This window comes from Dryas octopetala, chromosome 4 (genome assembly GCF_963921425.1).
Source record: "Dryas octopetala chromosome 4, drDryOcto1.1, whole genome shotgun sequence".
Classification (NCBI taxonomy): Eukaryota; Viridiplantae; Streptophyta; class Magnoliopsida; order Rosales; family Rosaceae; genus Dryas; species Dryas octopetala.
The window spans coordinates 17,342,976-17,359,317 of NC_141369.1; the positions used below are offsets into that span (position 1 = coordinate 17,342,976).

The 16,342-nt window shown below is 37.3% G+C and overlaps 2 protein-coding genes across 4 annotated transcripts; one reads left to right on the forward strand and one right to left on the reverse strand.

The window, feature by feature from the left end:
* Window positions 1-2,594: 2,594 nt before the first annotated feature.
* LOC147287489 (ubiquitin-like protein ATG12) lies at window positions 2,595-4,987 on the forward strand. Of its 3 annotated transcripts, none has more exons than XM_086241568.1 (6): window positions 2,595-2,871; window positions 3,027-3,085; window positions 3,776-3,850; window positions 3,927-3,989; window positions 4,237-4,337; window positions 4,570-4,987. In XM_086241568.1, exons 1-5 carry the CDS (start codon window positions 2,832-2,834, stop codon window positions 4,294-4,296), a joined length of 297 nt encoding a protein of 98 aa, XP_086097694.1. In that variant the 5' UTR covers window positions 2,595-2,831; the 3' UTR covers window positions 4,297-4,337; window positions 4,570-4,987. The 3 variants fall into 3 exon arrangements, with proteins under 3 accessions (XP_086097694.1, XP_086097693.1, XP_086097695.1); XM_086241567.1 differs by having other exon boundaries at window positions 2,598-2,871; window positions 4,573-4,979; XM_086241569.1 differs by having other exon boundaries at window positions 2,609-2,871; window positions 3,782-3,850; window positions 4,573-4,966.
* A 1,497-nt stretch (window positions 4,988-6,484) lies between these two features.
* On the reverse strand, window positions 6,485-7,924 carry LOC147287490 (transcription factor MYB114-like). The gene is made up of 4 exons (XM_086238912.1): window positions 7,856-7,924; window positions 7,605-7,745; window positions 7,357-7,486; window positions 6,485-7,245 (listed from the first exon to the last, which is right to left on the reverse strand). The coding sequence occupies exons 2-4, from the start codon at window positions 7,741-7,743 to the stop codon at window positions 6,888-6,890; spliced, it is 627 nt and encodes a 208-aa protein (XP_086095038.1). The 5' UTR covers window positions 7,744-7,745; window positions 7,856-7,924; the 3' UTR covers window positions 6,485-6,887.
* Window positions 7,925-16,342: the final 8,418 nt, after the last annotated feature.

Here is a 16,342-nt window from a genome sequence, read left to right on the forward strand (position 1 = left end):
ATACCCCTTATAGTTGGTGGGTGCATTTTATAATTGAGCCTTTTTTTTTTGAAGAAATTTTAATGTATGTGACCTTTTTTTTTTTTTTGGTTACATCATATCGGAGAGAATCGAACATTCAACCTAATCTTTATCTTACCAACCTCACTACTTAAACTAACTCAAAGACTTGATGTATATAACTTTTTAAACAAGGTTTGGAACTAAAAAGGTGTGCAAAACATACCCACAATTTCTCTCACACTCTCTCATCTATTATTTTGACACACCAATATATAATATTTATCAAATTATGGGTCTTTTCTTGATGGGTCAATGAGAGTGCCTAATTGGCTTCTAGAAGCAGCCTTGATGGCTTATACATATGTGTCTTTTGGGGGTAGATCATGAATCTCAAGGTTATATAATATGTACATTGAAGAAATAGGGATATAAAATGGATCCGATATATTGGGTCGTTTCAAGCTCCAAATTTTGAATTTTAAATTGAGTAAGTCTAAATCTATCAAATTTTTTAGGATAAACTACATTTTTTATCGTTGTGTTTTGACCCGAAAGCACATTTAGTCTTTGTGATTTCAATTTTCTCAATTTAGTCATTATGTTTTATATACTTTGCAATCTTGGGACATTATGCACCTAATATGGAAATTTTTCTCAAATCAAAACTAATAACTTCTTTAAACTAGCAGTTTTACTCAAGAATGACTAAAAATTATATATATATATATATAACCTTGAATTTTTTAATTTCAAACAAGAATTTTAAGAAATCACAAACTTAAAGTTCAAACCCTAAAAACTTTGTCAACCTCAATTTCTTTAGCAAATAAATATGAGAATAAAAATTGAAATTATTTTTAGAAAGCCCATAAGATAATCTTTTAATCTCCCAACAAAATTTTTCTTAGAAACAAGTGAATAATTTATTCTCAAATTGAAGATTTGAGTTTTGTTAAAATTATCCTAAAATTGAAAATAACATAAAATACAATGACCAAATTGAGAAAATTGAAATCATGGGACCAAATGTGATTTCGAGCCAAAACACAGGGACCAAAAGAGTAGTTTACCCTTTATAAAGAACAATGTTTGGCTCCATACCCAGATGGAGGATCCATCCTTATCTAATAAAATCATGTCTTTTATTTTATCTTTTCATTTTATATATGAATTAATTAATTATTTTTTTTTAAAAAAAAAGACATAGATTTGTGAGATATGATGGATAAATTTTTGGGGTTTTTTTTAAGTTCGATTGAAAAATAAGCATGATAACCCAGCCCACGCATTGTAGTAACTCTCAGTACAGTCCACTTTAATGAAATGCGCGCGACATGGAACCCACCGAGCGTTCAACACTGTTCATCGAGTGCTCGACAATTGGCACTGTACAACAGTAGCTATTTGAACTGCATAAAAATAATACTTATAGATATACTTTATATATTTTCTTACATAAACATGTTAAAAACTAATGAAATCAACATAAAACACATACTTCAAGCTTATGAAATCACATTCACTCGTGTTATAATGTAAAAATGACTGTTACTAATTGTCACTATTACAATTCAAGCCTCAATACCCCGCTAAGTGCTCGGTAGTGTATTTTTTTCATCCCCACGCACGCGTATACAGACAAATTGAGCTAAAAAAATTTCAATTAGCTGAGTTTGTAGTTAAAAATTTTTCAAAAACAGAATTTGAGAGTAATTCTAATTTATTAAAAAAAGGGGGGGTTATTCAGACCACCCAAAACCACTTAGTTGACCACCCCATTAATTTTTTACCCTTTTTGCCCCTGCATAAAAAAAAAACTCACCCCTCCAATTTTGGCCGGCCGCCCCTCCCCGCCGCCGGCGCAACCCCACCCCTCCCAGCCGTCGGCGCGACCCCGACCCTCCCATCGCCGGTCGACCCTACCCCTCTCCATGGCCGGCGCGACCCCCTAACCCCCGATCTCCCTTCTCTCTCTCTCTCTTCCCTCTCTCTGCCATTTTCTCTCTTCCCCCTCTGTCTGCCTCCCTCCCTCACCGGACCACCATGGGTGGCCGGCGCGACCCCATAGACCTCCACATCGAGGGTCGCGCCGGCCATGGGGAAGGGTAGGGTCGACCAACGATGGGAGGGTTAGGGTCGTGCCGGCGGCTGGGAGGGGTGGGGTTGCGCCGGCCACCCATGGTGGTCCGGTGAGGGAGGGAGGGAGGCAAAAAGAGGGAAGAGAGAGGGAAGATGAGGTGGGTCAATGGGTGGGTCCCGCCGGCGGTGGGGAAGGGTGGCCGGCCAAAATTGGAGAATGGGCATACAGGGGCAAAATGGGCAAAAGAGGGCAAAAATTAAGGGGATGGTCAACTCAGTGATTTTGGGTGGTCTGAATAGCCCCTCCCCAGAGAGAGGAAAGAGAGAGAGGGGAGTTGGGGTGGGGTCAGTGGGTGGGTCCCGCCGGCGGTGGGGAGGGGTGGCCAGCCAAAATTGAAGAATGGGCATACAGGGGCAAAATGGGCAAAAGGGGGCAAAAATTTAAGGGGATTGTCAACTCAGTAATTTCCCCCCCCCCCCCCCCCCCCCCAATCTCTCAAAAAAATAGGCCCATTATTAAACTGAAAAACAGAATCAAACAAAATGGATCGGGCCGAATCAATTCAGCTTCAGATCCAATCGGCCCAACTGGATTGGATTCTTGACCAAACCCTTAGAAACCCACCTTTCTTCCCCAACGAAATCGAATTGATTTCCATTCCAAACCCCTGATTTTTTTGACAAAATTCAATTGAATGTAAACTGAATTTTCATCAATTTGAGTGTGTTCGAATCAGAGATCGATAGCAATGTCTACCACCACGGAGTCTCCGACTGCTGTTAAAAAGGGTGAGCCTTTTTATTCCTCTTATGAAAAACCCATTAATTCTCAACGTTTAATTGTGGCAGTAAATTGTTTAAACTGTTTGATCAGTGTTAGTTTCTGGGTTTTTGGTGCTTTGTTTGATGATGCTTTTACTTTATGGGTTTTCTATATGGTGCAGTGGTTGTTCATCTGAGAGCCACCGGTGATGCTCCTATACTCAAGCAAGCCAAATTCAAGGTAATCCTTTTGTCGTTATAGTAGTGTTTTTGCGTGTGTATAGTGTGTATACTCAAGCCAAATCAAATTCATGGTTTATGATGAAGAGATTGTGTTTGAAGAACAGTATTCGAATTCTCTAAGCTGGTTTTGGGTCTTGTATTTGTGTCTGCATTGGGGTTCTTGAAACAAGATTACCCTTTACTTTTTATGAAGTTTTAGATTCCAAGAGCTATGTTTGAACCTTTCTTCTTTTTTTTTTTTTTAACTTTTCTTTCTGTATTTAATGTTTTGATTTTCTTCAATTGCTTTTGTTAAAACCCTTGGTTCTTTCTGTGAAGTGAGGCATGTTTTTAGAATTTCAACAACTCATAGATCATTATCCATAATCAATAGCCTTAGAACATTTGACTGTGATGAAAGAGTAAACTATAGGATTCAATGACTAGACGGGATCATTTTCGCGAATTGTCAGTGATGACAGAATGAAACTTTTTGTATAATGAAAAGAATCTTGAATGATGATTAATGATGGAAGATGAAGTATTTGCTTCTGTCGAACCATTTCTAGAATGAATTCTAAGAAACAAATATTAGCACATCTAAATTCATTGAGCTGCTTTTACTTATTCCAGAAATTATTGTGCCATTTGAAACTTTCCTTATGATTATTGTTTGTAATTGGAATATTAAAGTTGATTCTTCTTGAAGGAACAGATACTTGGAACTGACAAGTTTGCTAAAGTGATTGACTTTCTAAGAAGGCAACTTCACCGGGATACCGTGGTAGAATATCTATGTTTCTTAGATTATTATCATTGATAGGTTTTAGAGTACTAATCTCATCTTCCTGTTTTTGTAGTTTGTGTATGTCAACAGTGCATTCTCACCAAACCCGGATGAAGTGGTGAATGATCTGTATGATGTAAGTTTATGCAATTCAAGAAATATTATCAGGAGTTGATATCTTAACAAGTGTTCTCTTTGTCATTCTAAAAGTTAATAATGACGAATGGTTAAGTTACAACATTTGTGACTGGGCTGTGTAGATTTTTATACTGAAACTGTTTTGGATAAATGTGGTATTCTGTTCACTTATATTTATCAACAATTATATAGCCAGTTTTATCAAATATTTCTTCATTATTACTTTTGCTGCTTGAACGTTGCAGAATTTTGGTTTTGATGGTAAGCTGGTGGTCAATTATGCTTGTTCCATGGCGTGGGGCTGACTCTTAGTGTTTTAGCTGGCAGGCATATAACTGTTCATAATGTAAGTAACTGAGTACATTTATGAATGCATTCAGAATCTCTATCTTTATTTTTTCTTTATTAAGCATTTTCATCATCAGTATATCTAATATGTCCTTGCAATGAGAGATATACATTACCATATTAGCCCAACCAACTCACTTTCTCCCACCCCTCACTTATCTCCCTTTGTCAAAAGAGAAGTTTTTATGTTTTTATCCTTGATCACTGACTTACCGGCTCTGCATGTTTAGCAGTACATCAAATTTTTCCTTCCACAGTAGATTGAAGTTTCTGACCAGGGAGATGGAGATATGGTGGAGAAGAAGATCTTTATAATTTATTTTTTTGTACATACACAATGATTTTCTATTGGTTGGGATGTATGTTTTAAACAAATCTAGATGTCAAGCCAAAAAAAATGATAGATAATGCCTGCTGTTCCAACAGTTTACCTATATTCCCTATTTGAATCATAGTGAATTTGTCACTCTATTGCTTTTCCATCTGTTAGAAAAAGTAACAATGATAGGAGGGATTGGCATATCCAGCCTGCTATCTGTCCTTGTCTGCAGAAATGGAAATTTTTGTAGTTGGCTACATGACAATGCAAAAGTTGCTAATAACTCAGTGGAAGTTGTGCAAATTGCTTTGGGATGGAGGTGAATTATTCAGGGACTAAATTTGATACTACTGCCGTTGTTTAAGTGGCTGTGGGGTGGTGTGGTGTGGGATGTTGCAAATTAAGAAAAGTCGCTTCTGTGTTAGGTGAGGGAATTTAAAATCTAATAGAAGCACTCAATTCTCTCAGTTTGTTGTTAGGTGTGTACATTTAAAATCTTAACTCTCATATGTTAGAATGTATGTATTGAATGCCAAATCTTATAACCAGTGGACAGCAAAGAGATTCCCCAGAAGTACTTAAGAATATGAAGGAGCTCTCTGGTTAGAGCTTTTGGGTTTTCTAATGTACTTGAAAAGAAGCGATCACTTTGTACATTCACTCTCAGAAATGGTTAATCTCATTATCTGTGACAGAATGGACAAATTGGATTTATAGGAATTTACATTGAAATTCTTAGAGGTGTGCTATAAAGGAGTGTGGTGGTAATACTTTGGCTGGAGTTTTGGACCTATTTTCATGCAATATGAACCACTATTCAGGCAGGAAGGGCCACTTCTCTTGCTTTCAAGCCTTCATGGGGCCACAAGCTCCAGTTCTTGCATTGACTTTGATTCGATAGTGTCTAGATTAGGGACAAAAATTATAATTACACGGCTTCCCATTTTGTCAGTGACTTTCAACATCAAGGAATACAGGGCATGAACAATAATTATTCAGAAGGCTTTTCAAATTTGGATCGCTACATCATTTCGCCTGTAACACATTAAATATTTACAAATAAGACTAGAATTCTTCTTCATGGAAAGTGTAATCTCAATATCTAGGTCAATTCGGTCCAATTCAGGTTGATTTTATTGTGAACAAACCCTTATTTTTGTCATTTTAGAGAGGCAATCATGGAGTAATGCAAATTGGCAGCATCTTGCTAATTAACCGTTTGGTATTCTTTTCATAAGCATAAAATAAGGAAGAAAATTCTTCTAAAAACAATTTATAATACCAAATCCCTTAAAATAAGAATATTTGTTGGATGTGTATGAAATTACATTCATAAATTTATGATACACTATTAGAATTAAAATAAATAAATAAATAACTGTATAGAAAATCCAAATTTTTGTTTTCCAAGCAAGTTGGTAAACTCTTGCTTTTAAAATTTTTCACTGTGAAAAGACTGACAACTGTAAAAACACCCTGATCCTTATTCTTCAATGCATGTATCACAAATATATAGTTTTGTCGGTGGCTTTTGTGAACTTAATTTAGATAAAACTATAGCATTCACTCTTATATTTGCTAAAAGTCTTATTGTCTGCATGCTATCCCAGAACAAACTCTAAAGCAGATGATCATAATTACACTTTTAAGAGCTAATTAAACCTGTGTATAGCTTTTTGATTGCCTCAGCACATGATCATCACACATATATGCTCTACAATTGTCCACAGTAATACAGACAACTCCTTTTTCTCTTTTTATTATTACTCTTGGCTCTCTTTACACTTCAATCTGTTCTCTCCACTTTAAAAGAATCTCTATAACCAACTGGGAACTAACTGACAAAATCTTCAGTCTTAATGCTCCTCTGCTCATCATCTTTCAAGTGCCTTAGGTTGCTATCAATGAACTTTATTTTTCTTTCTTGTTTATTTTTTCAAATTTGTAGGCTGCACCATGTTCACTAATTGTTTCTGACTTTTCATTGGATGATGATGAAATGTAGAAGAGAAAGGCAGAGGGAGCGACTCAATTCACAAATATATGATTTACAATTCCAAAATACCCACATGAACTCTCTACCAGATATTCATTAAATATTTAACCCCACAAAAAAAAAAAAAAAAAAAAAAAAGAGGAAAAGAAGAAGTTGGCAGATTGTGAAATGCCACATACAACCCTGATTATAGGAAGCTTAATTTAATAATTAAGCAGAAAAAGGTAGAAATGTCAGTTGAGCAGCCATCTGCCATCATCTAGCTCAAGGAATTTGTTGACCCACTCCAAATTCAATGGCCCCTCATTGGAGAAATCAAAGAAGTCATCTACATCAATGTTGGTGTTGGAGTCTTCATCACCACCTCCTTTAGATGCAGTACTAGTACTAGTAGTACTCGTACCCTCTTCTGATGATGAGTCCTCTTTGGTCATTTCAACATGGACCTTATTCTCTACTAAATCACTTCCTTTCTGGTCTGTGACTTGTTTCTCTTTGTGCTGGTTTAATCTCTTGCTCAAATGAGAGTTCCAGTAGTTCTTAATCTCATTATCTGTTCGACCTGGCAATCTTCCGGCAATCAAAGACCACCTAAGAAATAATGATCAAAATTTATAAGTAATTAATCATGCAAAACAAAACAAGTAGATATATGTGAGCTAATTAATTAATTAATTGTCATGTGAGAAATATGATACGAACCTGTTTCCAAGAAGTTTGTGCAGCCTAAGGATCAAGTCCTCTTCTTGGTCAGATATGTTGCCTCTCTTGATGTTTGGTCTTAGATAGTTCAACCATCTTAGCCTACAACTCTTACCACACCTATTGAGGCCTGCAAGAATCAAAAAGTACCCATTTAGCTCTTGACTACATGTAATGTGATGATCAAGGAGTTTGTTTGATCAATCAAGATCTTAATTTTTAGTCTGAAACTTAAGATTATAACATACCTGCTTTTGCTGCAATTGTCTTCCACCTTTTTGCACCATGTGTTGCAATCACTTCAGCTAGTTTTTTATCTTCCTCTGCTGTCCATGCGCCCTTGTTGACTTCCCTTTTCTTGTTTTTCATGGCTTCCCCTGGCTTCATGGCTGAGAGAGAGAGAGAGAGAGAGAGAGAGAGAGAGAGAGATTGTGTGAGGGTGGCTTGGGGAAACTATGTTATGCAGACATAATGCTATTTTGGGTATCTGTCATCTAACCTTCTTGGTGGGGAGAAAACCCCAACTACCCCTTATAAATATGAACCCCCTGGCAGGCTAAAAAAAAGAGGACTTATAATTTTGATCATGGCCTTGATGATTGAGCAACGAGAGTCCTATAAAGGTTATTATGTCCATGCTATACATACTACTACAAAGGCTGCTAAAGTAGAAAAAAAAAAAAAAAAAGTGTTTGATATAATTATAATTTACTTAGTGCGGAAAAAGGTGGCAAAAGCATATTGAGGTGAAAAGGGTGCACAAATCAGACGGCTGTGGTAAAGTAAACTAGATCCCCATGTAGGAAGGGTTTGTCATGTAGTGGATAATACATGATAATTTGGTAAGCTATAGCTGCAGAGTTCCTTTTTTGCATGTGCAATATATTGTAAATAAAAAGGCATGCAGTCTTTTTAGTAAAAGGTTGGGTGCCAGAAGGGAATAGTAGGGGATAGACATTAGACAAGGAGATCAATACAATATTAAAGGTTATAACTACTAGCAGTAGTTTTGTCTTGAGAGAATATGCTTCATATTTTCAGTATTCAGAGCCTTAAAAAAAAAAAAAAAAAAAAAAAAAAAAAGAGAAAATCCTTACAGTGAGTGCATCAAGTAGTAATGTGATTGGTTGGACTACTTATTCTAAGAGTTGAGGCCTCGAGTACTGGTCTGGTTCTGTCTATTATGGTATAGTAGTAGATCAAAATGGCACATGACCCTCACGTAACCAATAGTTTATATATGCTTGTAAGTTGTATCTTTCTGTGATAATTTGTTGCCTCCAATGTAAGTTGAATAGAGCAAGCTTTGACTGACCCCAATTATTCTGACTTTTTGGGATTGACCCATTGGCCATTGCCTTATGAATATTGTTGGGTTTTTTTTTTCCATAATAAGGGTGCTTAAAACAAATGACTGGATTTGTTGAACTTGCTTTTTAGGTGTGTAAGCCACCCCCATTTGCATATTAACTACCCATTTCTATTACTTTAATTTATAACTTTTTGATATTGCTCAATAAATTAACATGTGTTTGCTAGATGAAATCAACTAAACAAGAAGAAAATATTAACAGAAGGAGAATTTGGTTTGAAGTATGTCTTAGTTTAAGGGTTAGGTGGAAAAAAAACAAGGCATATACAGTACCTGTTGGACAAAAACAATTAATACAAACAGAGTTGTTAAGATTCATCTATGATTCTATATATATATATATATATATGATTTCTTGATTTGCATCGGATATTGGGTTGTATTAAGAGTTTGGAATTTCATGGCATGCTGGATCTTCTGATCAATATTTTCAGAATATTAGTTTATTCCACTCGCATCTCTATGTACAAATCACACCCTTTGATCTACTTACCAGAAATCTCATACGTGACTAATGTGTGAGTGAGTCCATTGTCCATGATGTGGTGCCATACTTTTTTGCTGAACTTAATTCTGTGCAACAGCTTTAATGGCAAACTCAGACCTTGAACCATAGAGAGATCACATGATGAATTACTGCATGGGAGGCAAAACAGAAAGCTTCTCATTAAATCGGATTAGTTACCAAAAGATTAAAATTTATACAAGATCACATCTTTTATGTTGGATATAATTTCAAAACTCGTCTCACATGTGGTGTGATTTGAGTTAAATATGTGCACAAGTTATATTGGATGACGCATGAACATATATAACCGTTGACTTTACATGCAAATTGTTTAGTTGTTACTATATAGAAATCAGATAATATAAGTGAAGAGGCTTAGATATTATATTTTAAGGCAAGACTTCCCGACCCCATACTGAACATACTCTCACAGTTGAATGACAATTAGATCGAGTTCATGATAAAAGTAATCAGCCCAGCTAAGGCCAAAAAGAGAAAGCCCTTTAGTTTATAAGACATTATGATGAAGCAGTAAGACATGATTTTGTCCAAGATTATGTGCATAAAAAGTTGAGCTAGCTAGCTTTAGTTCATTCCATTAGAATTCCAATATATGAAACCTTTGGTAATTACAAGTTGAAGCACTCTAGTATATCATGCATGCTTTGTGTGTCGGTGCCCTCTATCTGTGTGTAAAGGTGAGGAATGGAAATATAAAGTGTATAGTTCTCAAACTAAAATGATTGTGTTCATTGAGATTTTGTATAGTTATTTCTGAATACTTGAGTATTAAACATGAGTCACATGAATTGACTTGGGAAATAGTGATACAGCAACAATTAAAGATGGTGGATATATAACCAACTCTACGACAGACTAGTCTATGAAAGTCTTTTTCTGTGGAAAATAATGGTCTATTTTATGGAAGTCACTGATCATGAAATGGAATTTATAAAACAGTCTCTAGCTGGTTTTTTAATAATGAAACCTTATATCACTTAATAATTATATATAGATATGAACATCATCAATCCGATTCAAGTGCGGACGTTTGTATGATGCGAATGTCCGCACCTGATTGGCTCTGTGAACATCATACTTAAATGGTAGTTGTCAAATATATGCACGAGGTACTTGGTATATATGTAGCTCTCTGGAATAAGAAAGACAATGTCAGCAGAAAAATAAATAAATACAAGACAAGGACTCAAGGACTCAAGGACACACTAATAAGATTAGTCATCCAGTTTTCTAGTATAATTATTCAAGTGACAAAATTAAGGGTAGGATGACCCAAAATTAAGATTTGGATCTCAATAATCATAGCTTGGTAGGATTAACATGCTGACGTAGTAGGAACTAGGAAACTGCATTATCAATTATCATTCCACTTTACCCATTTTAGAAAAGCTGTAAAGGCTTAAATGGGTTAAAATGGCCCATTAGTGGAGAATCTGACTAATGTATACTATAAAGGCGTCACATGAACACACATTTAGTTGAAATTTGAAAAAGAACACTATAATAATTAAGAATTTTTCACCAAATTATTCTTTTGAATGAAAGCTCAAGTATTTTGATCCTAGAACAAAAGTTATATTTTATAACTTGTTTTAGATGTAAAAGTATCAAAATATATGAGAAATATTTTGGTCTGAAAAAACATTCAAAAAGTGATAATTTATAGTTAAAAGTTAACATACTTTAGCCTTGACTAAAAATAATAATATTTTGATGAAGATTCCCCTATTGTTATATATGATTCTTTGACGATCCATTGTACCAATCTCAATAATCAGGTGTAGGAATATTGTTTTTAAGCATAAATGAAACTCACTCAACTCCAACATTAGTTGGGCATGTCCCAGGGTGTGTGCCTGTGTGCAAGTGTCAAAGCTGAGCTCATTATATGCCAAACACAACGATTTGGTATGAGAAAATGATATATAAACAAAGGCGTGCATCAGAATTGCTATTATACAGCAAAAGAGGTAGAGGTCACATCGTGTGTCAAATTTATTATTCTAACAAATTTTGATGTCCTACAATTAATTGGGGATGAGGTCCGTCCAAATTTGACCAAAACAAACATCACACTCAAGGATTTCCATTTTAATTTTTAATTTTTTTAATTTTAGATACGCAGAGAATAACTTTTCTATAACTATATTACACTGATATGGCATCACCTCCACTCTCTTATTGGTTCTCTTCTCTTCCTTTCTCTTATTCTCTTTCTCTCTTTCTCTCCCTCCCTCGTTAGTTCGTGACACCACCTGTTTTATGTGGCAGGACAAGTAAGTTTTTCTCCAGATACACAACATATAGAGATAGATATCAGATATATCACTCAAATAGATAGATTTCAGTAACTGAAATTGAAGTGCTCAATTATTGGAGAACTGTTGGATCATGTAAGGTCCAATCCCAGTACAGGAGAGTCCACACGATCCAATGCCCTTTACCAGATTTACTGGGAGCCCCAGACTGCCCAGTTTCTTGGGAGGAACTCACCCCATTGAGGCCAGTATTAACTTAATTTGTCATGTTGGGATTGTGCGGCTTGATATAAGTTAAAGTTATAAGTAGGAACGAAATTGATTTGTATTTAGAGAATGACATAACAATTTACAATATATAAGTTGAGTGATTCACTATTAATTGTATCCAGACTTTTTGAAATAAAACTCTATATTTAGATATGTATATAGTATCAATATTAATTCAAATTTAATAATGAATTCACACAAATCGGTTGCCAATAAGTTTTAAATCCGATCAATTTTTCAATTCCAGATAGGTTGATTATATGTAAGACCACATGTTCAGCTTAATTGAATTCAATTGGATATGATTTCTATAACCTACAAAAGGTTGCAAAGAGAAGTAAAACTCTTTAAACTTAAGTTTGGATCTTGAACTTGGCCAAAAATAAAATAAAAAAGTTTGGATCTTGAATATTGCATGTCAGACTGAGAAAGTGTAGAACAAGGGCTTATGGGCACTAGAACAAGCTAACCAAATCAAGCCCACACTAACGCCTAAGCCTAAGAAAATATCGGACCGAGCATAAAGCAACCCATTGTTTCAGGGCTGTGCCGGCAGGGTCTTCAAACCCACAGGCCATACTTATAAGGCCCTTCTCTCCCTCTATTCATGGCCCCATATGAGCTCAACCCAGTTCAGTCCATCAAGCCCAAACCTGAATATGAGTTGACCCAACCCTGCTCTATTACTTATAAGGATGAGCATGAGCTAAGGAGGCCTGGCCTGTGACCATTGCACTTGCAAATGGTAAGCACACTTTTTCTTTTTCTTTATCCTAAAATCTATAGATAAACCTTTATTTTTCTCATTTTCACTCACAAAGTTGAAAGTTCTATAGGTACCAAAATAGAACCAAGTCAAAACTATACCAACTAAAAATGTAATTTAACAGAGGTTCGTAACTTCAATGCTTGAGTATATTTACTCCAACTACTAGATTTTGAACTAAAAATGTAATTTAACTGAGGCTGCTAGATTTTGAACATTCCCTCCCTTTAGTCCTTCTTATACCAAAAAAAATGTAATTTAACCTTTGTTATCCTTCTTGGCCAAAAAAATAAACCTTTGTTATCCTTGACTGAGTAAATATTTAATAAAAAAAAATAGTAGATATTTCTGGTGGAGTCCGGTGGAAAATTAACGGATTAGAACTGGAAAAAAAAAAAGTTCTGAATTTCATATAAATCTATAAATATATAAAAATAATTATAATTTTGCATTTATTTATAAAAATTTAATAATAATTTTGAATTGAGAAAATTTTAGCAAAAAGACATGATATTTACCTCATTTTGCAGTTGAGGATGTTACTTTTACTTTGTTCTAATTAAAGATTTCAAAATTACTGTTTGTCTCAATTAAGGTTTTCTGTCAAAAAATTCATTAAAAGTCGATCACATGACCCACTTGTGATCAACTTTTAGGGGCAAATTTGTCCTCTCCATCACTAATAAAAAATAATTCTAAAAACATTAAAAATTAATGGAATAAAAAAAGAGGGCTGCTATTTGCACACCCTTTCTTAAAAAAAAAAAAAAAAAAACTCAAGAAAAAAGACCATTTAGCCTTCCCCTCACCCACACACCCTCATCCCCATCTCCCCCCCCCCCCCTGGTACACACCCCATCTCCCCATCTCCATCTTTTTTTTTTCTTTTTTCTTCTTCACCGTCGAAGCCCACCCCCCACCCTTTCTCTTCTTCTTCTTCCCCCCACCCCAACCACTTCCCCCCGAGCCCTCCCCTCCTCCCCGCATGCACCACCTACAAACAGCCACCACCACATTCTTCCTCTCTCTCTCTCTCTCTCTCTCTCTCTCTCTCTCTCTCTCTTTCTCTCTCTCTCTCTCTCTCACACCCAAGCAGACAGCCAAAAAAATAAAAAATTGCAGCGGGTTCGGCGAACCAGTGCCGAACCCGGTGGTTTCGTTCAACAGGTACCCGCCGAATAGAATATGATTGTTCGGTGGGTACCTACCGAACGAAACCACCGGGTTCGGCACTGGTCCACCGAACCCGCTCCAATTTTTTTTTTTAAGTTTTCTTCTCTCCGGCACGCGATGGTGAGCTAGCTGAAGGAGCAGTTGTGGAGTGGGCAGGAAAGAGGGGTGGGTCGGGTTAGGGTGGGGGTGGGGGTGGAGGAGGGAAAAGAGAGAGCAAGAGAGAGAAAGGGAGAGAGAAGAGAAGGGCAGGGAGGGGGTGGGGTGGTCGCCAGTGGTGGTAGGCTGCTAGGCGTGGTCAGGGATGGGTGTGTGCCGGAGAGAGGAGAGGTGGGGAATGAGGTGATCGGGGATGGGTGTGTGGCTGTGTGGGTGTGTGTGTGTGTGTTTTTTTTTTCTGTTTAGGAAGGGTGTGCAAAAAGAAAAATGGATGGGGTATAAGGTCTTTTCCTTTAAGTTTTTTTTTTTTTTAGGGTTGCTATTTGCACACCCCTAAATTTCTTTTTGCACACCCTTTTTCTCTTTTTTTCTCCTACACACCTCACACACTCATCTCAAATTCAAAACCTCTCAACACACACCTAACCCATTACCAAAATACCCTCATTTCATTACATACTCACACACCCCATTTTTCTCTTTCCCTCTCTCTCTTTCTCTGTCAACACACACCAGCGCAGCACCACCCTCTCATTTTCTCTTTCCTCATCTCTCTCTCCTCCCTGTTGCACCACCCTCCCCGCGCCCACCACCATGCCAAGCACGCACAGCCACGCCCACCACTATGCCAAGCTCGCACAGCCCCAACGCCTGACCACGTCGCCGACGCAAATGAGCTCGCGCCTGAAAGCTCTGCCTAGCTCGCACGACCACGCCGCAGTGCCAGCCAAAAGGATGAGTTTCGTAGGTCGTTCGGTAGTCATTCGTCGAAACCGGCGGGTTTGTTCAGCAGCCATCCGCCGAAATCGGCGGTTTCCTTCGGCAACCACCCACCGAACATTCGAGTTTCCTTCGGCAACCACCCACCGAACATTCGAGTTTCCTTCAGCAACCACCCACCGAACATTCACTGCAACTCGATCTCCTCAGCCCGGTGGCGTTCGCCGACGAACCAGGCGACGAGACACCCACCAAACACTTCCTCTCTCTTCCCTCTTCCTTTCCACACCCGCCAACCACCCAGAAAACCAGCGACGGCGCCGAAACCAAAAGCACCACGCCGGCGTTGATTCCGTTTTCGGCGGAGTTGGGAGACCGGATCACCCTCCTTTTTCTTAAGATCGGGGCTGGTGTGGGTGTTTTTTTGGTCGAGATGAGGGAGGGAAATGGACTAGTTTGTGTTTTTTTTTTTCTGTTGATGGGGGTGTGCAAAGAGAGAAAATATAATTAGGCTTTGGGCGAGAGAAAGAGAGAATAGTCTTTTCCCTTTGATCTTTCTTATTTCTTTTAGAAAAGGTGTGCAAAAAGAAATTTAGAGGTGTGCAAATAGTAGCCTTAATAAAGGGCGTGCAAATAGTAGCCCTCTAAAAAAAGGAGGGAGGATGCAGAACCCTTCCCACCCCCGACCCTCCTCACCTCCACCTCACCTCCCTCCCCCACTCCGACCACCGGCTGCCGACCCTTCCCTCCGCGCTGGCAACTCGCTTCCCCCCGCGCCGGTCTTTCCCCTCTGCCACATCTCTCTCTCTCTCTCCTCATCCTTCCTCATTGCAAACCCCTAATACCAAACAATATGAAATTAACGAGGCCAAATCGAACTCATTTGAACCAAAGAAAAGAAAATACATTTGATTCAAAACACAAACAATCATTATCATCCATGAAATTCTAACCCAAAAGACCCAATACCCAATACATAGAAACCTTAATCCATTAATTCAAATGAATTAAATCCGTCAATATCCAACGAATTGAAGTCAATAACCAATAAAAGCCAAGAAGATAGAGAGGAAATGTGAGATGCAATAGAGGGGAGATGTCCATAATAGGTAGACTGGCATTTTCTGAGAGTTGTAAGAGGTACTAGTCTCCGCCAACATAAGACAAAAAAAAAAATATTATGGCCAAAATAGTTAATATATATATAAATAAATTTTAAAACATGGGTTCACTAAAAAAGATTTGGATTGGATTGGATTTGGGGAGGGGTGAGAGAGAGAGAGAGAGAAAAAAAAAGAAAGATAAAAAAGAAGAAAGAGAGAGATGCGGCAGATGGAGAGGAGAGAGGTTGGTGCGAGGGAGAGGGGTCGCTAGTACGGAGGGAGGGGATCGGCGGCCGGTGGGCTGGAAATGAGGAGAGGGAGGTGGCGTGGGGGTGAGGAAGGTCGGGTCTGGGGGAGGTAGGGAGGGTTCTGCATATATCCTCCATGCCTTTTATATTTTCTTTAACAACTTTAGTTTATTTTTAAATTTTTTAAGAATTATTTTTTAATAGTGATGGATAGAACAAATTTGCTGTTAAAAATTGATTATGTGCTGGTTACGTGAGTGATTGATTTTTAACGGATATTTTGACAAATTTGACGAAAAAATTTTAATTGAGATAAACAGTAATTTAACATTTTAAATTAAAATAAAATAAAAGTGACATCCTTAATTGTAAAATAAGATATAAGTAGTCA

What these genes read in the sequence shown, in the direction of transcription:
- LOC147287490 (XM_086238912.1), bottom strand. Translation starts at nt 7,743, where the DNA reads ATGAAGCCAGGGGAAGCCATGAAAAACAAGAAAAGGGAAGTCAACAAG. An exon ending in GACAATTGCAGCAAAAGCAG is followed by an intron (nt 7,487 to 7,604) that starts GTATGTTATAAT and finishes TGATTCTTGCAG; the next exon opens with GCCTCAATAGGTGTGGTAAG. An exon ending in CACAAACTTCTTGGAAACAG is followed by an intron (nt 7,246 to 7,356) that starts GTTCGTATCATA and finishes ATTATTTCTTAG; the next exon opens with GTGGTCTTTGATTGCCGGAA.
- LOC147287489 (XM_086241568.1), top strand. Translation starts at nt 2,832, where the DNA reads ATGTCTACCACCACGGAGTCTCCGACTGCTGTTAAAAAGG. An exon ending in TCCGACTGCTGTTAAAAAGG is followed by an intron (nt 2,872 to 3,026) that starts GTGAGCCTTTTT and finishes TATATGGTGCAG; the next exon opens with TGGTTGTTCATCTGAGAGCC. An exon ending in TCAAGCAAGCCAAATTCAAG is followed by an intron (nt 3,086 to 3,775) that starts GTAATCCTTTTG and finishes TTCTTCTTGAAG; the next exon opens with GAACAGATACTTGGAACTGA.